This window comes from Anthonomus grandis, chromosome 14 (assembly GCF_022605725.1).
Source record: "Anthonomus grandis grandis chromosome 14, icAntGran1.3, whole genome shotgun sequence".
NCBI lineage: Eukaryota > Metazoa > Arthropoda > Insecta > Coleoptera > Curculionidae > Anthonomus > Anthonomus grandis.
The window spans coordinates 15,841,281-15,858,931 of NC_065559.1; the positions used below are offsets into that span (position 1 = coordinate 15,841,281).

General features: G+C 34.3%; 1 protein-coding gene across 5 annotated transcripts in view; it reads right to left on the bottom strand.

Annotated features, from left to right (window-relative positions):
- LOC126744529 (AF4/FMR2 family member lilli) overlaps positions 1-17,651 on the bottom strand; it is a 343,999-nt gene that overhangs the window by 141,901 nt on the left and 184,447 nt on the right. For all 5 annotated transcript variants that reach the window (XM_050451967.1, XM_050451970.1, XM_050451966.1 and 2 more), the window contains 2 exons: positions 10,985-11,249; positions 2,108-2,188 (listed from right to left, as the gene is read on the bottom strand). In XM_050451967.1, coding sequence (XP_050307924.1) covers positions 2,108-2,188; positions 10,985-11,249 — 346 coding nt within the window. The remainder of the gene's footprint in view (positions 1-2,107; positions 2,189-10,984; positions 11,250-17,651) is intronic.

Sequence of the window (17,651 nt, forward strand, 5' to 3'; positions counted from 1 at the left end):
TGGGTGCTGCTTTTATTTTCCGTCCTAAAAAATGGTGTAAATCCAATTTTTGGAAAGGATTCAGGGGAGCTTACTCTTCTAATGGCCCATATCTTATGTGTCCAATAAGAAATTTGAAAATCTGGAAAATCTAGTTTGCCATGAAAAAAATCTAATTTTTTTTTTGTCTTTGGCATTTTATCGATATAATTAAGCATTTCCAAGAAAATCGCTGATGAACAAAAGGGGATCATTATTAAATTCGATTAAACTATCAAATTAAAAAAAACGAAGTGGATTATGACTGTTTTAATTTTTGTTAAATCAAATTAATTTTATCGAAAAAATCCGAAAAATGATATTAGATTTTTTCGCGGCTAATTATATGGTGTTCTAGATTTCCAAATTTCTTATCGGACACTTAAGATATGGGCCATCATAAGGTAAGCCCCCTAAAATTGTAAATTAAATTTTCTAAAATTGGGTTTACAGTGCTGTGTTTTGGGACAGAAAATATCAACCAACCCAAAACAATGGGGCAAATTTTCAACAGATTTGACGCATAACTGTAGTCAGTGTTCCAAATCGATTTTCTTCGAGGCAGTGTATTTTAGGACACATGTTTTTACGAAAAAGGTCTTTTTTTAATTTCAACAATACACTTTTAACATATTTGCACCATTTAAATTGTAATCCGGAAGAACTTTAGATACGTTTTTTACGTATAAAACCCAACTTACCTATTTATAAAGATTTTCAAATCCTCTTTCTCATACGATAGTTTTGATCGTTTTTTCTTCTAATAGAAAGGTGCACTTTAACGCATTTTTCTATTATTTAAATTGTACCATATTAAACTGCGAGTTTTTTTTAAAAATTTTAAACGCAACAGCATTGATTGGTAATCTAATCTGCGGCCATAGAGCATCTGTAAGAAGGACGCAGTTGTAAATAAATCATAGCTGACTTCGTTAATAAAATGCCCAGCGACGTCTGCAATTTTATATAATCAATAATCATACTTACAGAACGCTAAACATACAAACATAAAAGAATACCAAACGAGACTTAAAAGAATACGGAAACCCTCGCCAGTGAATTAGTGAAAATTTTTAGACACAACCAAAAAACATGTCCAATCAGGAGTCTAATTTCTTCATAGTAATGAGTATAGCAGCCAATTAAGTGCGATTATGCCGCATCGAATATCTGGCAACAATCCGAAAAGAGTGTTTGTGCCAGTTTAACCAATACAGATAAGATCTTTGGAGAAATTTATCAAGTTTAAATTATATTCACTAGTAAGAAACTATAAAAAGACAGTTTATAAAAAACAACATTATAAAAAACAGTTTACACTTGATAACGGTTGGAGATACTTACCAACCGAAACGTCGTGTTACAATAAATAAATAAGACAACGCAAGTCCGACAAGATGTTTTCACTGTACCATTGTCTACCACCTTCAAAAAACATAAGAAACTATAGTTATTAAATACAAAAATATGTTTAACATCATGTTGCAATCCTTTTCTAAATCCAAATCCAACCAAAATATTTTCTATATTTTTATGATTGAAATTTAATGTCAACAAAAACTATTGTCAACATATACTATTGGACAAAAATAGATAAACTTTTTAAAATAACTTATATTGTAAAAACCTTCAGTATTTAAACTATTTCTTAACTTGCGTAAATCTGTTGTAAGTAAGACAATTTCTAATTTTGAAACACAAATTCGTTAAAGAGCATGAAAAAAGTGACCGCCCGAGAAAAACCACCAAAAAAATAGAATTAATCAAAAAACATTTGCTGAGAATAATTTACAATTGTCCTGGATATATTAGCAGGCTAACGACCCTAAACATAAATCAAAGGTAATTCAAGAATGGTTTTCATCAGTAAAGATTAGGGTTATGGACTTTCCTGCAAACTCCCGATCTTAACCCTACTGAAAACCTCTGGGAGGGAGTAGACCAGCGTATAAGACAACATTAGATCAGCAGCTTTTCATTAAACACTTTCATTAAAATCTTTCGTTGGTACTTGAGAAAACAATGTTAAATCAAACCGAGCATTAATATAAAGAGCATTATTACTTATTTTTTTAATGAACTAAAATACCTTAAATATATTGTCGACTTCGTGTGGAGCTGGAGTAGCTGATGGCAGAGTTTCCCTCGGACCAGCCGTGGGTGTCGAATTCTGAAAATGAAACAAAAAAAAATTAAATACCATAAAAATACATATTTTTTAACATAAAAACTACCCAAATATAGATAACCTTTAGCTAACAGTTTATGCATATTTCCTTATAGTTAAGTCGAAATAAAATAAACCTTCAAAATAAATGTAGGTTTAATTTCGAATCAACAGAAACTTAATAGTGAAAAAATAATCCATACTAGCAGTTGAGTCGTAGATTAAGGTAAAATAAATATGAAGGAAGACTATAGGGTTTTCGTTTTACCTCAACAGAAACTGTTTTTAAATTTAGTATAGGAATATCGCTTTTCTGTAAGTTTTGATAATTTATTTTTTATTAAATTTTTTTAATGATTTGACAATACTTACACTAGATCTTATAAGAGATATTTGCAGCTACTCTAAGAAAAATAATAGATTTTAAAAGACAAAAAGAAACCAAATAATTTTCTTGGTCTATATAATTTAATTAATTGATTTTATTAACGTTTACTAATTAAGATAGATTGTTTTACCCTTGTAATAATAATTTCGACTTTTAAAATAAAAAAAAAAAAATACAAAATAATAGCAATTGTTGTAAGAAAGCCATATCCAGAATAAAATAAAACATCAACTATAAAGAGGATTTTACTTATCTGAATATTTTATTTTTATAAAATATGCAAATTATAGTATCACCCATCTGATTATTTCAATACGACGCCTTTTAATACAATTTAAACATTTTTATTTCATTGACATTATTCATAATCATCCCATGGCATGTTTTGCATGCGCTGAAGTGGGTCTTTGGTATATTATACCTCCCTAGAGGGGTATAATATATAGGATATTTTGTAGTCACTGAACAACAAACAATAAGAGTCGACAAAACCATTATTTTCCACAAAATACAATTATTACAAAAAATCAAATTCTACCATGTCATAGGGATAATAATATGTACAGCAAAACCCCAATTATCGGTGTCCGGGTTATCCGGGCTGTGGATTATCCGTGCTATGATTGCCCATTATTCAAATTCAATTACGAGGTTCAATAGAAAGAGCGTCACCGTAAATCACTCGACGTAAATTCTCATGCCCCGCGAGCAAGACGCGAGATCCAATATCAGGAGTACCAGTGCTTGGGAAATCCCGGAACATTAAAAGGCATTTGCATTGCCCTGGAACTATGAGCAGTTTGTTTACTTGCAACCTCTCTGACGCTATGATGCCAAATGATTATCTAGAAATGGCAAAAGAACACTTAATATATAAAAATCATAAATTTGTTCTTATTTTGAAAGACAAAAAACAATACTACCGTTCTACTTTAATAAAATATGAAGCATTTATTTAAATATAATATAAGAATTAAAGTATTCAAAGTTAAATTAATGCAGATAATTGCAATACGTATATTAGAGAAGGGCAACAATATTGCAATGCCGCTCGATCTTATAATATACTACCGACCCAAGAAATCTGTATCAGTGAAGTGGTCAAAAAATATTTACATGATAAAATTTTACTAATAATAGATTCTGGTTTAAAGATAAACAATATTACCGTTGACGAACTCTTTTTTGCGCGTTTTTTAACGTGCTTCATTAGAGTAAAGGTACCTAATAAAAGCATTTTTATGGAAATTAAATACTTTGTATTTATTATAGATTTCTTAATAATTGATGTTTTAACATACAAATTTTTAATATTTTATTATGCCATTTTCTGCCAAGACAATAAAAAAACATAAAATCAGTTCTGTTAATAAAACCATGGACTCGAGTTTTTTATTCGTTACAGCCTATTAATAAATTACTATTGTCAAAAATTTTACACACGCTTCACATTCAAGTTTTTATTTAGGTTTATTTCTATGCTTTTATCTTTATTTTTTTAGTTTATTTCCGTTTATGATGACGGTTCTTCTTTATGCCGTTTAACAAGATGACATTTCGGATATCACTGAGCTTTTGCTTGCAGTGTTAGCATTCCAAATTTTTTAGAAGCAGTTTTAGGAATAAAAATTTGAATAACTTTTTTTTGGTTTGAAGGTATTATTTTTGCTCTTAGAATGGGTTATACAGTAGTGTGCAAAAAGATAGCAATATTGAACATTCCTGTTATATATCTTTTAGTATCTATTTTATAAGTAAGGTTTATATATTATTTACAAGAATAGTTAGAGCCTGTTTATAATTTCATATTAAATAAAACACCAAATTGTTTTATGCAAATTTATTATTCAAAAATATAGCAACAAAAAATAGTTTTGATTCTAAAAAAAATATAACCCAACTAAATTAAAATCAATTCAATATTTCGTGTAGTACCCCTTCTCCTTTATAACATCTGCACATCGTCTTGGCATGGACTCAATTAATTTCATAATATAGTCATTGTTCACTTCTTTCCAGGCCTTTTCCACTATTTCAAAGAGAATATTTGTATTAGAGCATGTTAGGTGTCTGATTTTGGTGTCAATGCAATGCCAAACATTCTCTATAGGGTTTAGGTCTGGCGATTGAGATGGCCAGACCATTACATTTATTTTTTCATCGGATAGCCACCTCTTAACAAATTGAGAAGCATGTTTTGGATCGTTGTCATGCTGAAATATGGCTGTTACTGGCATGACTTCATCCATATATGGCACTAAATGTGTTTGCAGAATGTCTTTGTACATGAAACGATCCATTTTGCCCACTATTCTTACTATGGGTCCCATGCCACGAGCCGAGAAACATCCCCATACAAGAATATTTCCCCCCATGTTTAACTGTGGGGCAAATGTACTTTTTGTTTAATCTTTGTTCACTCTGCGTCTGACGTACATCACTCCATCAGTCCTGAATAAATTATATTTAGATTCATCACTAAATACGACTTTCTTCCAATCAGCTACAGACCAGTGGACATGAGATTGGGCAAAGTGAAAACGAGCCTTGACGTTCTTCTTTGAGAGTAATGGTCGGGACACACATGCCCGCAACGAGTCCGCACCGAGCACGCACCGTAGCACGGCCGTGTCTCGGTTGTGAATTGTCGTTCGTAATCATATGAAGTAGTCTTAACATGACCGCACCGAGCCCGTGCGCCGACTCCGCACCGAGTCCGCAACGAGCTAGAATAGTTTTGTTTTAAAAATCTACGGTGACGGACGACGGTGCGTTCCCGTAGTGATCATACAGCTGGAAATTAAAATGGAAATTGAGAAGCTATTAGTTTATAATAATTATTTTTAGCTATTTAGTTTTTAAATTTACATAAAAAAAGGTTACAAAGTTTAATTACCAATATTTTTACCACTAGATTCTACGTTAGTTGTTTGGGATTTTCGTCTTAGAAAAAAATTTTTTACGGCGAAGAAACCAAATAACTAGTAAAAAACATGAATTTGACACGATCTAGATTTTATTTACTACATTTTAGCGAAAAAGATGCAACATCTAAAAAAACTGGCAAATATGATCCATAAATTAAATTATTTAAATTGCCAGGGCTGTATTTTCCTGCCAATCTACGCTGCCCTCTATATAACTAAAAAAATCATTTAGTTGTTCTCGTATTGCGAATGCTGCATTTGTTGATCATTACCAAATTTTGAAAACATTTTTCTTTGAAACTGAATTTAATGTGCCAACCCAATTGTCATAAGTGTCATAAGTGCGTCATGACCGTCCAATGCGATGCGGGATGCGGCCGTGTGTCGGAGATGTGTGTTTTGGGAGATAATGCACCGAGACACGGCCGAGCTACGCTGCGGGCACGGTGCGGTCTCGGTACGGATATGTGTGCCCCGACCTTAACAGTTTTTTTGGCGGGGCGACGAGCAGGTAAGTTAGCATCAAGTAATCTTCTCCTTACGGTACTGGAACTGAGGTTTACTTCTCCACCCTCTTTTAATTTTGCCAAAATTTGGGAAAAAAGAATTTTCTTTGGAAATTCGTAGCAGCTGCCTATCCATCCTCAAATTTGTTTTTCTGGGTCTACCAGGAATGGGCGCCGGTGCAGCTGTTCCAGTAAGGCGAAATTTTTTGCAAACTCTAGATACTATTGACCTGTGAAGCCGTAAGCTTCTTGCAATGCCACTCTGCCTAACACCATTTTCGTAATGCTCCACAATAATTTTTTTTACATCACCAGAGACGGTTTTTGAGCGACCCATTTTAAGTTAATTCTGAGATTCAAAAATAACAACTTTACAGCAAGTAAATCGATATTTAACTGATAAAATAAATGCGAACCAAGAATGTTGCTATATTTATGCACATTGTCTAAATAAACAAATATGAAGTTCCTTACTCTGCATTGGCATTCTTATGATATCTCGGTATATTTATAAATAATACAGAGGCGTGTACTTAAAGTAAAGAAATAATATGGAATAAATAAAGAAGCAAATAATATTTTTGAAAATATCGCTTGTTGCTATATTTATGCACAATACTGTATCTATAACTACGTATTATTTTTCATCCTAAATCCAACACAAATATAAACATAAAAATTCCTGGAGTAAGTGTGTGTCAGAAAAGAATATGTTCATGAATTATAGGATACATATTATGTTTTACATTTTCTGTTCTAAATAGCACTATACAATATTTCTTAATACTATTTTAATCTTAAACTTATTTTAATCAAATAGATTTTATACCTACTTAATCCTGTTTACAAATTAATTTGCATGCTTTCTTTTTATTGTTTTTTGTTTTTTTTATTTTATATTGGTTTTTGACCATTTCCTTCTTGTTTATTGTATCTTTTGTATTATTTTTCTTTGGTTTTCGTAATTTTTTAACATTTTATCTTGTTTTATATTTAATATTTATTATTCATTTCATTTCTTAATATTTTTTTTAATTAGTTTTTTAATATTTTTTCTTATTTTTGCTTTTATTTTAGTTTAATCCTAAAACTAAGCCGTTATCGAAAAGCATCTCATTAACCTTTTGAAATGTCTGATTTCGTCCCAGTGGCCTTCCCTATTGGCTTTTCTGAGCAGGAAGATCAAATGTTTCTTTTTCATTTACACACCTTTCCCTCCCTCTCATTTTTTCATTCAATGAGCGTTCTTTCGTTGAAGCCTCGCTGTGTCCTCATATCCAGACCAGACCCACTCCCATTGTTTCGGCTCAAATTTTCCATTTATTCTTTCATATTCAACCATCCTCTTTCTTGCCATTTCACTGATTCTTGCCATCGTCAGTGCCTGCAACCAAAGCGGTTCTGTTGACTCTATGAAGTAGAAGGATTCCTCGCAGTGCAACCCTTTGTATTGCCTCTAGTTGGCGTCTGTTCCGGATAAACCCTTCTTTATTGCTCCATGTAGCAACGCCTGTTTGAAAACCCTGTCCTACTATATCTTTACAATTTCTCCTGTCTTTAGACCTTCCTTTCCAAAAGCCTGTGTATTTTTCCCATTACGCTTCCCACTTTTGCCAATTTTCAAATGGCTAAAGAAGTTTTCCCATTACATACCTACATTTTCAAACACCTTGGTTTTCTCTGTTGTAGGTCAGTCTAGTGCTTTTTTCCATTCAAAAGTGTCATCCTATACGCTCTCCCATGTCCGCTCGCTTTCTTTACATGATTTTGTATCTGATCAGGATTATCTTATCAACAGCAATGCCAGCACATGCTTTGTTTTTTTTTCAATTATCTTTATCCAATCTCTTCTTATTCTTTTCTAGATCCATCGTTTCCAATCCAACATTTATCCCTGCATGCTTTCTTTCTCCTAAACCAGCCTTCCATCATTATAATCCACAAAATGGGATCCAGGCTTGAGCCCTGTGGACATCCTTTTTCCACTTCCTTTAGTATTTTACCCGATGTTACTTTTCTTTCCGTTAAAAATTCCCACTACATCACTATTAAATTTACTGTCAATTAGCCCTGGTCCTGCTGAACTGACACCATTTTTAAGGAATGTTACCATCAGTTGATGGTAGCACTTTGTCTTTCCCTGCGCGAAATTTCCTTATGAGTTTTTCCAGGATATCGATGGTTCCCTATTCCTTCGGAAGCCGAACTGTCTATGATTAAGTATTCTATCCTTTTCCAGCTCTATTGGCAGCCTATTGTTTAACCATCCAATATTTTCCCAAGTCCTGGTAAAAGACTTACCACCTGCATTCCCTTTTGGCACCCAAATGAGGTGAGCTATTCTCCAGATCCTGGGATAGTCTTCTAGTTCCCAACGCTTCCTGTATAGTGTCAAGAGCAGCTTTCGGAAATGTTTTCCATATTTCTTTAATATGTCTAAAGCTTTTTAATTGCCAAGTTTCTCTACCCTTTCATTGTTTCTGTTTTAGGATATAACTCAATCGAGACATATCTTATCGAGCCTGGGACAGAGGGAACATTCTTTGCAGAATGGCAAAGTGTTTGACTGTGTAAGTGACCAATCATTACATTCCTTTCGCCTTTAAATGCCATCAAATTCAGGCGGCTTATGGTGCATCACTCCAACAGATTGCGTATTGGCCTGAACTGCATTCTTGTTGTCCACTGCTGAGGGTGTACAGCGCAGCTGAATTGAAAAAGCAGCGACATTGAAAGTGTTTGATGTCGTCCAATGTTGCTACTCCGTTTTGAACTTCCTGAAATTTTTTTGGTGCCACGTACAAATCCTTATAAAAGTAGTGTACAAATCCTTACAAATCCCACTAAAACCATTTCTGGTGCGAAAAACTGTAATCTAGAGGAGTTACTTTTGCCGATTGTACTCCAATGAAAAGTTGAAAACTCATCTTTTTGGGTATTTTAGTTAGAGGATACTGACTACCATACTGCAGGATTATAAGGGATGTAGTTATATTCCAACTTTTTCTAGGTTCTTTGTTTAATGTCTAGTTTTGTGTTCCGACAAAAGGCCAAATTCATTGGTAAGAATCTCAAGTCGTAAGAGTTTCAGTATGGTTTTAACTACGAAGTTTGGCTCGGCGGTCTTTAAATGGTGCGTATTTCATTTGTCTAATTACTTTGCGGAAAAATGACCCATGATTACGACAACAATGAACTAATCGCCATAATGCTTACCTATGGAGACTGCGAACAAAATGCATGCCTAAAGGTTTCCTTTACGAGAACATCCGGCCTCACGTATTAAAAAAAAAGTATTATCCTTATCATTATCAACCGGTTATCTTTCAGTGGCATGAGTTGTATTTAGAAAAGTTCGGCAGGCATAAAAATTTGACAAAATTAATTTTGTGTACAGACGAGGCCACATTTATGCGAGATTTCCACAACATTATGTTTAGGCAGTAAAAAATCCGTATGCAGTAAGAAGATGTAATTTTCCACATAGATTTTCATTAAATGTTTGGGCTGACGTCGTAAATGATATACTTATTGGATTTTACTTTTTGGTACCTCCACTAATCGGTGAAATTTATTTAGAATTTCTTCGACACAATCTGCCACAATTAATAGAAGATGTTCCTCTAAATGTGAGACAGAATATGTGCTTCCTACATGATGGCAGTCAACCAAATTTTAGACCAGAAGTTTATCTAAATGATGTTTCCGAATAGATGGATAGGGCGTAATAGACCCATTTCTTGGCCTCGTCGTTCCCCAGATTTATGCCCTGCGATTTTTTTTCTGTGGGGATATTCGAATGAGAACTAAGAGCTCATTGAAAATTCTTATGATTTAATTCGTAAACACCAGGATTTTATTTTAGAAGCTTGTAAGAGTCGTGGATTTGCCGAGCAAGATGGAGTGCTATTCGAACAAATTTAGACAATTTTGAACAATTTTTGTAAAAATGGTAATAATTCAGCTTAATAAAGTTTTTATCTTATTTTCAAAATAGTGTTTAATAATTTTAAATAGCTCTCTTATTATGCAACTTTTATATAGGTGATATTTAGTATATTAACATCTTTTGATGGTATCAAAACTATAGATATTATAGAAAAAATTTATTACAATACACATAAATACACTTGATTGACTTGAAAAACATTGATGAAATTGCATATTTGTGTTCCTTTGTTTTGTGTTTAAGTTGTAACAAATAAAAAAGACACAAAGATACATGGCATTTGTTCCTTGCTTATAGAGCGAACAGAACTTTATCGAACTGTCACACACTCAGAACTCTATTCGGATTGACAGATCGTGATCCTCCATTGGACCGATTGTTATATTTTTTATTGCATTATTTCGATTTTATTGATCTTTTCATATTTTATTGTTATTTACTTATTATTTGCAATAAAGTGGTAATATGGAAATATTCCATAAATGACAACACCGAACTTTTAATAACAAAAAAAACACGTAAATCATAATCAAAAGCATTAAGATGTACTTCATGATCTCGAACAACATTGGCGACAAAGATTAAAGCAACTCACTATTTAGTTCGACCCATAAATATTTGTTCTCATTCTTGATAACGTCGTACTTGAAATATGTCAGAATTGTTAAATTGATTATTACTCAAGAATAAAATAGTCCTATTTTTAAAACTTGCCTGTTTTTTTTTAATAATAACATCTATTATTATAGCTAATAACATTAAATACATTATACATATTACTTCAATTGCCTTTAAACCTACGACATAATAATAGGTACAATAATGTATTAAACTTGATTTAGGATAACAATTGAATAACATTTTGAAAGTATTTTGTCTATATCAGTGATTTTTTAAATTTAAAATTAAAAAAAAAAATTAATAGCGTATCTCCCGTCTAACTAATGCTTCACAGACGCAGGTATTTCACAAGCATCAAAACACATAATTCTCCCAATAGAACAAAACCAAGACTTGCGGTAAACTTACCATTTCAAAGGGAGTATGTCCACGCCCACCTACGTTCAATGATGGAGGCGGTCCTTTAGTCTGTACAATGCCATTGGCACGATGTCCTCCTGATCCAGAATTTCTTTTCACAGCTTGGCCGGGATACCCACCCCTGCCTCCATAGGGAGGCTTACCTTCCGTTTGTTTGACGTAACCTCCTCGTTGGTGAACATGGGGTGGAGGGTGCATTGAGTGCTGATGCGGTTTTTTGAACTCATGACGTGGATCCGGTGATGCTTGATGTCTGTAATTACAAAATTGAAATATTTTAAAGAAAAGTCAACAGAAAGATATTCGTTTTGTAATATAATAATCCAATATTTATTTCACGAAAAAATTATAAACAATATCAAAGTAGTGGACAGAATATATAGAGTTTGACAGCTAATTTAAAATTCATTTAAAGCTAAAAAAAATATTTAAATAACTAATAAGGATATTAGTTATTTAAATTGTTATTATATTGTTATGTGTGTTAGTGAACTTTGCAAGTGTTCCCCGTAAATAAATAGTTGTTGTGCGCACCCCGTAACGCGTAGTTTCGTAACCGGTTGTTGAGGGCGCCGCGCGTTAAAATGCTATCTGCTGATTGGTCCGCCTGCGTCGGAGAGTGATTCCCCTCGCGATGGTGAAGAGTAGGAGACAGACGATTAGCGGCGTTGGAAGACCACGCGTCGTTGTTACTTATATCTAATCTAACCCTTTTTGACTAACCTCACGCCACTTGCACGTGGCTGATCGAAGACTGGGGTTTTCTCTTTTAAAATTGAATAAACAAATCCTAAAGTTTTTTCACGCATTATATTTTCACGCTGCAACCCAAACTAACCAACATTTTGATCCTTCGAGTCGAATAAAAACGTACAAATACGTTTAAAAGTCGATGTGCCAGTGTAAAAAGTAGTGAAAGTGAAAACTTGAGAAGCAGCCAGCAGATACCTAAGAGGTTAGTTAACCAAATCATTTAAATAAAGCCAGCCTTCGCCGTCTAAGTCGAGTCTCAAAACCTAAACGTAATCCTAGGGTTATAAGCTGAGATTTTTACCCAAAATTTGAATCACATTGTATTTGATTTCAAGTTAAACCTAAAAGCAAACCTGTTGCTTGTAGACTTTACATACCAGGCCCAATACCTACTTGGTGCTTTAAGTTTTGTTACATTTTACCCGAATTTTAATCTTTTAACCCTAAATAAACCCGAGAAATCAAAGGCTTGCTCAATTTAAATGAAATTCCAATAGATTTTGCTCTCGTTTTCTTATTTATTTGTAGTCTTTTATGCGCTTTATTATTATTGAAATAAAGTATAACCTTAACCAATTGATTTTACGCTATTAAATTCAATCAAGTGTGTATATGACCAGCTCAATATTAATTTTTAGCCTCTAAAGTTGAACCTTTTTGCGCTTTTGTAAGTATAATATTTATAAATAAATATACAACATTACCCGTAGTAAACAATGGCTGAAGAATTAACTGCAGAACAGATTTTAGTTAAAGCTAAAGGTGAAATAAAGTTTTTGACATCAAAAAGAGGTCATCTTAAGGCATCTCTTACCCGATTTCAAAGATTTTTAGATGCATCTACCGAAACCCTAAGCTCACCAGATATAAAAGTTCAAATTGAAACCCGGTTACAAGCTGCTAAAACTAGTCTCAATGAATTTGAAAAAATTCAGTCAGGCATTGAAGATATTCATTTGAGGTATGATCTTCCTGAGGCAGAAGATCAGGATGATGTGCGAACAGATTTCGAAGAAAAATATTTTTCCATTATATCCAAAGCCACCTTCATGCTTCAAAGCTTCACTCCCTTAAGTGTTCCCATACCCGAGAACATTCCAGTAAGCTCAGAACCTATAAATAATGTAACTACACTTATGACTAAGCTCCCACCTATATCAATTCCTGAATTTTCAGGTTCTTATGAATCCTGGACTCAATTCTTTGAGACATTTGAATCCATAATAGATAAAAATCCTAGCCTTCCCAAGGTTCAAAAATTCTACTATTTGCAATCTGCTTTAAGAGGTGATGCTGCTCAAGTCATCAGTTCACTCACTGCCAGTGATGATAACTATACCATAGCATGGAAACTTCTTAAAGATAGATATCAAAACAAAAAAGCAATTACACATTCCCATATCAAAGCAATTTTTAACCTACCCATGATTAAAGAGGAAAATCATTCAAGCTTACGCAAATTCTTGGATAGCTTTCAAAAGCATTTTCGATGCCTTGAAAACTTAGGTGAAAAAGTGATCCACTGGGATACTATTTTAATTTATCTCTTATCCTCCCAACTAAGTCAAATTACCCGCAGAGAATGGGAAATTACATCTAAGAATATGGAAAACCCTACCATTTTAGACCTCACTAACTTTCTTACTGAGAGGTGTTATTTATTAGAGTCTATTGACTTCAAGATCTATAATAAACACGAGTCACAATCCTCCAAGCATGTTTCTATACACAAAACATTTGCCCATCCAGCTTTTGAAAATGTTTGTCCATTATGTAAGGCTAATCATTTTGTTTATAGTTGTAAAAAGTTTATAGATTTATCCATAAATGATCGGTATAGTGAGGCCAAACGACTCAAACTGTGCACTAACTGCCTGCGTCCAGGTCATCTTAACATGAATTGCAAATCGAAGCATTTCTGTAGGACTTGCAAACGCAACCACCATTCCTTGCTGCATCAGCTTGGAAGTCCTAGAACTTTCGAAGTTGCTGTAAATCCTAAATCTGATTTAGTTAGGCAAGCCAGTAACAATCAATCTCCTCAAACAGCCTTATACACTCAGTTAAGGGTGAACCCAGGTGCAAATCCAAATGACATCAATTCAACTTTGCCCAATCCTCATTCTAGCAATTCACTTTGCAACTCAAGAATTGTAAATTCTAATCAAGATATATTTGATAGAAATAGTACTTCATCACCTCATCAGCCATCTTCCTCACATGTATTGCCAGATAATTCAAGAAATACTCCGGCATTCCACCAAGAAGAATGTCAAAATAATCCCATAACCAACTATAGTTTAGCCTGTGCTAATTCAAGCTCGAATAACTTTATATTGCTATCTACTGTTTTAATTCAAGTATATGATGGGCACCAGAGACGCATTCCTTGCAGAGCTCTCTTGGATAGCGGGTCTCAGTCCAATTTTATATCTAGAAGTTTATTCGATAAGCTAAGCCTCAAATGGGAAAAGATTAACATACCCGTATGTGGTATTAATCAAGGGACAACTTATATAAATAAAAGAACCATGTTGACTTTTCAAGATTTAAATCTAAACTATAAATTTAAAATCTCTGCCCTAGTAATCGATAAAATTACAGAAGAATGTCCCCAGCATGTTATTGATATTTCCAAACTCCCCATTCCACATGACGTTCAGCTAGCAGATCCAACATTCTATCAACCTTCTGAGATAGACATACTTCTAGGTGCTAGTATATTCTATGAACTATTGGTTTCTGGCCAAATAAGACTCGGAAAGAATAATCCAATTCTCCAAAATACACTATTAGGATGGGTTGTCTCCGGACCCATATCAGCTCATCAAGATCAATTTTGTAAACCTATATCCTGTTTTTCTCTCAATAAAAATTTTGATATTGAATTAAAAAATTGTCTTGAGAAATTCTGGCATATAGAGGAACCTATTCACGAACCCAATAAAATATCACAAGAAGAACTTGACTGCGAATCTCATTTTGTTGAAACGGTTTCTCGTACTACTTCAGGTCGTTTTGAAGTCAGTCTTCCTTTTAAGAAGAATATTTCCCAAATAGGTTCTTCTCAGGAAATAGCAGAAAAAAGATTTTTTGCTATAGAAAGGAAATTTCTAAAGAATAAGGAATTTCATAGTTCCTACTCTCAATTTATTCAAGAATATGAGCTTTTAGGCCATATGTCAAAGGTTGATATCACTAAGGATTCCGCCTCGGTGCCTACATACTATCTGCCTCATCATGCTGTGGAAAAGCAGGATAGTACCACCACTAAATTGAGAGTGGTATTTGATGCCTCAGCCAAATCGACCACAGGTATATCTCTAAATGACTCCCTCATGGTCGGCCCCACTATTCAAATGGATCTGTTTTCTATCATCATCAGATTTCGTGAACATAATTACGTTCTTACAGGAGATCTTGCCAAAATGTACAGGCAAATTTTGGTGAAACCCTGCGAGAGAAATTTTCAACGGATAGTCTGGAGGGGCTCTCCCGATAGTGATTTACAACACTTCCAATTAAACACCGTAACTTACGGTACTGCAAGTGCTTCATTTTTATCTACTAGATGTTTAAAGCAAATATCCCTCGACAAAAAAACCTCCTTTCCCAATGAAAGTCGTATCATAGCCCATGATTTTTACGTTGATGACGCCCTCACAGGAAGTAATGATCTGAATGAACTCGTAAAAATAAAATGCAATTTAATTTCGATTTTTCAAGAATACGGTTTCGAACTTAGAAAACTTGCTTCTAATAACCCAACTGTATTATCTGATATTCCTGACAATGGGTCTACAGAGTATGTAATTAATGAGGGATCAAGCAGTAAAACATTAGGAATTTCATGGAATTCTCCAAAGGACCAATTTGTATACTCGTCAAGTCTAAAAAATATACCTGATGTCTTAGTGACTAAACGCTCCATTCTTGCCGCAATATCAACAATATTTGACCCACTGGGTCTTTTAGGACCTATAATAATACAAGGAAAAATTCTAATGCAAAAACTATGGCTACTTAAAATATCTTGGGATGAACCTGTTCCCAGTGATTTTCACAAAATCTGGTTGAATTTTTCTAATCAGCTTGCAAAAGCAAATACCTTTAATATACCTAGACAAGTTACAATTAAAAATCCTCTAAGGGTTCAAATACATGGGTTTTCTGATGCGTCAATAAACGCTTATGGTGCATGCATGTATGTCCGTTCCGAAGATGCAGATGGAAATATCCACTGCAACTTACTTTGTGGAAAATCTCGTGTAGCCCCCCTCAAAGCTGTTTCTTTACCCAGGTTGGAACTCTGTGGCGCTCTGTTGCTCGTAAAACTTGTAAAAAAGGTTACTAAGATTCTTAATTATCCCATATCGGAAATTTTCTATTGGACCGATTCCTCTATAGTACTGTGCTGGTTAAGCTTAGAACCTCGCAGCTTAAAAACATTTGTGTGTAATAGAATTGCCGAAATTCAGCAACTATCTGATGCAGGCAATTGGTACCATATTGTTTCATCTCAGAATCCTGCTGATATTATATCGCGGGGCATGACTCCTACTGATCTCAAAAATAATCTCCTTTGGTGGCATGGACCCAAATACTTAAAAAAACCAGAAAAGTATTGGCCCACAGGCAAACATGTCTCAAATTTTGCGCGTCAAGCCCGTGAAATATCCGAAATCCCTGAAATTAACCCAAAATCCTTTGTTTTTATCGCAAACCCAAATACTGACTTTGTCACCAATATTTGTTCAAGATTTTCTTCGTACCCCAAGCTAATTAATGTTGTAGCATATTGTCGAAGATTCCTTCATAACCTAAAAAACAAAGCTCAAAGAATTACTGGACATTTGTCACCAAATGAAATTTCCCAGAGTACTTCTTGCCTTATTAAGCTTATCCAAGCTGATAGATTTCCTGAAGAAATATTTGAATTGGAACACAACCGTGGTGTTAAAGCCAGAAGTAAACTTAGCACGCTTTATCCTTTTCTCGACCGCTCTAAAATTCTACGAGTAGGTGGTCGATTAAGTCATGCGAATATAGACTTTGACTATAAACACCCTATTGTACTTCCTCATAACCATCCGTTCACCGAGCTAGTTGTTACCCACGAACATGTCAAAAACTTACATCCCGGTAGTCAAACAACCCTATCCTTTGTAAGGCAACAGTTTTGGCCACTAAAAGGAAAACCTTTAATTAAACGAATCATACGGAAATGCATGCCTTGCTTTAAGGCCAATCCGCGAACTTTAAATGCCCAAATGGGAGACTTGCCACCATCCCGGGTAACCGCTAATTATGCCTTTTTTAATACCGGTGTTGACTATGCTGGACCCTTTCTTCTAAAGGATTCAAAATTCAGAAACAAAAAACTCTTAAAGTGTTACATTTGCATCTTTGTATGCTTAGCTACCAAAGCTGTTCACTTAGAGCTAGCTACAGAACTGACAACTCAATCGTTCATAGCAGCATTTATGAGATTTATAGCCCGACGAGGTTTGTGCATAAATATGCACTCTGATAATGGTTCTAATTTTGTGGGGGCTAAAAATGAATTTAACGAGATATATAAAATTTTAAATGATGAAAGACTGCGGAGCTTTTTGAGCGAGAGTAAGATATCTTGGAATTTCATTCCGTCACGTGCTCCGCATTTTGGAGGTCTTTGGGAGGCGGCAGTAAAGTCGACAAAACAGCATCTTAGGCGAATTCTTAAAAATACGCCATTACACTATGAGGAATTTTACACGTTGCTGGTTCAAATTGAGGGCATTTTAAATTCTCGGCCGCTGACACCCTTAAGTGACGATCCAAACGATTTGGATGTTTTGACGCCCGGCCATTTTTTAATTGGTCGTCCCTTGAACATGCACCCGGAGTTGGACTTCACAAA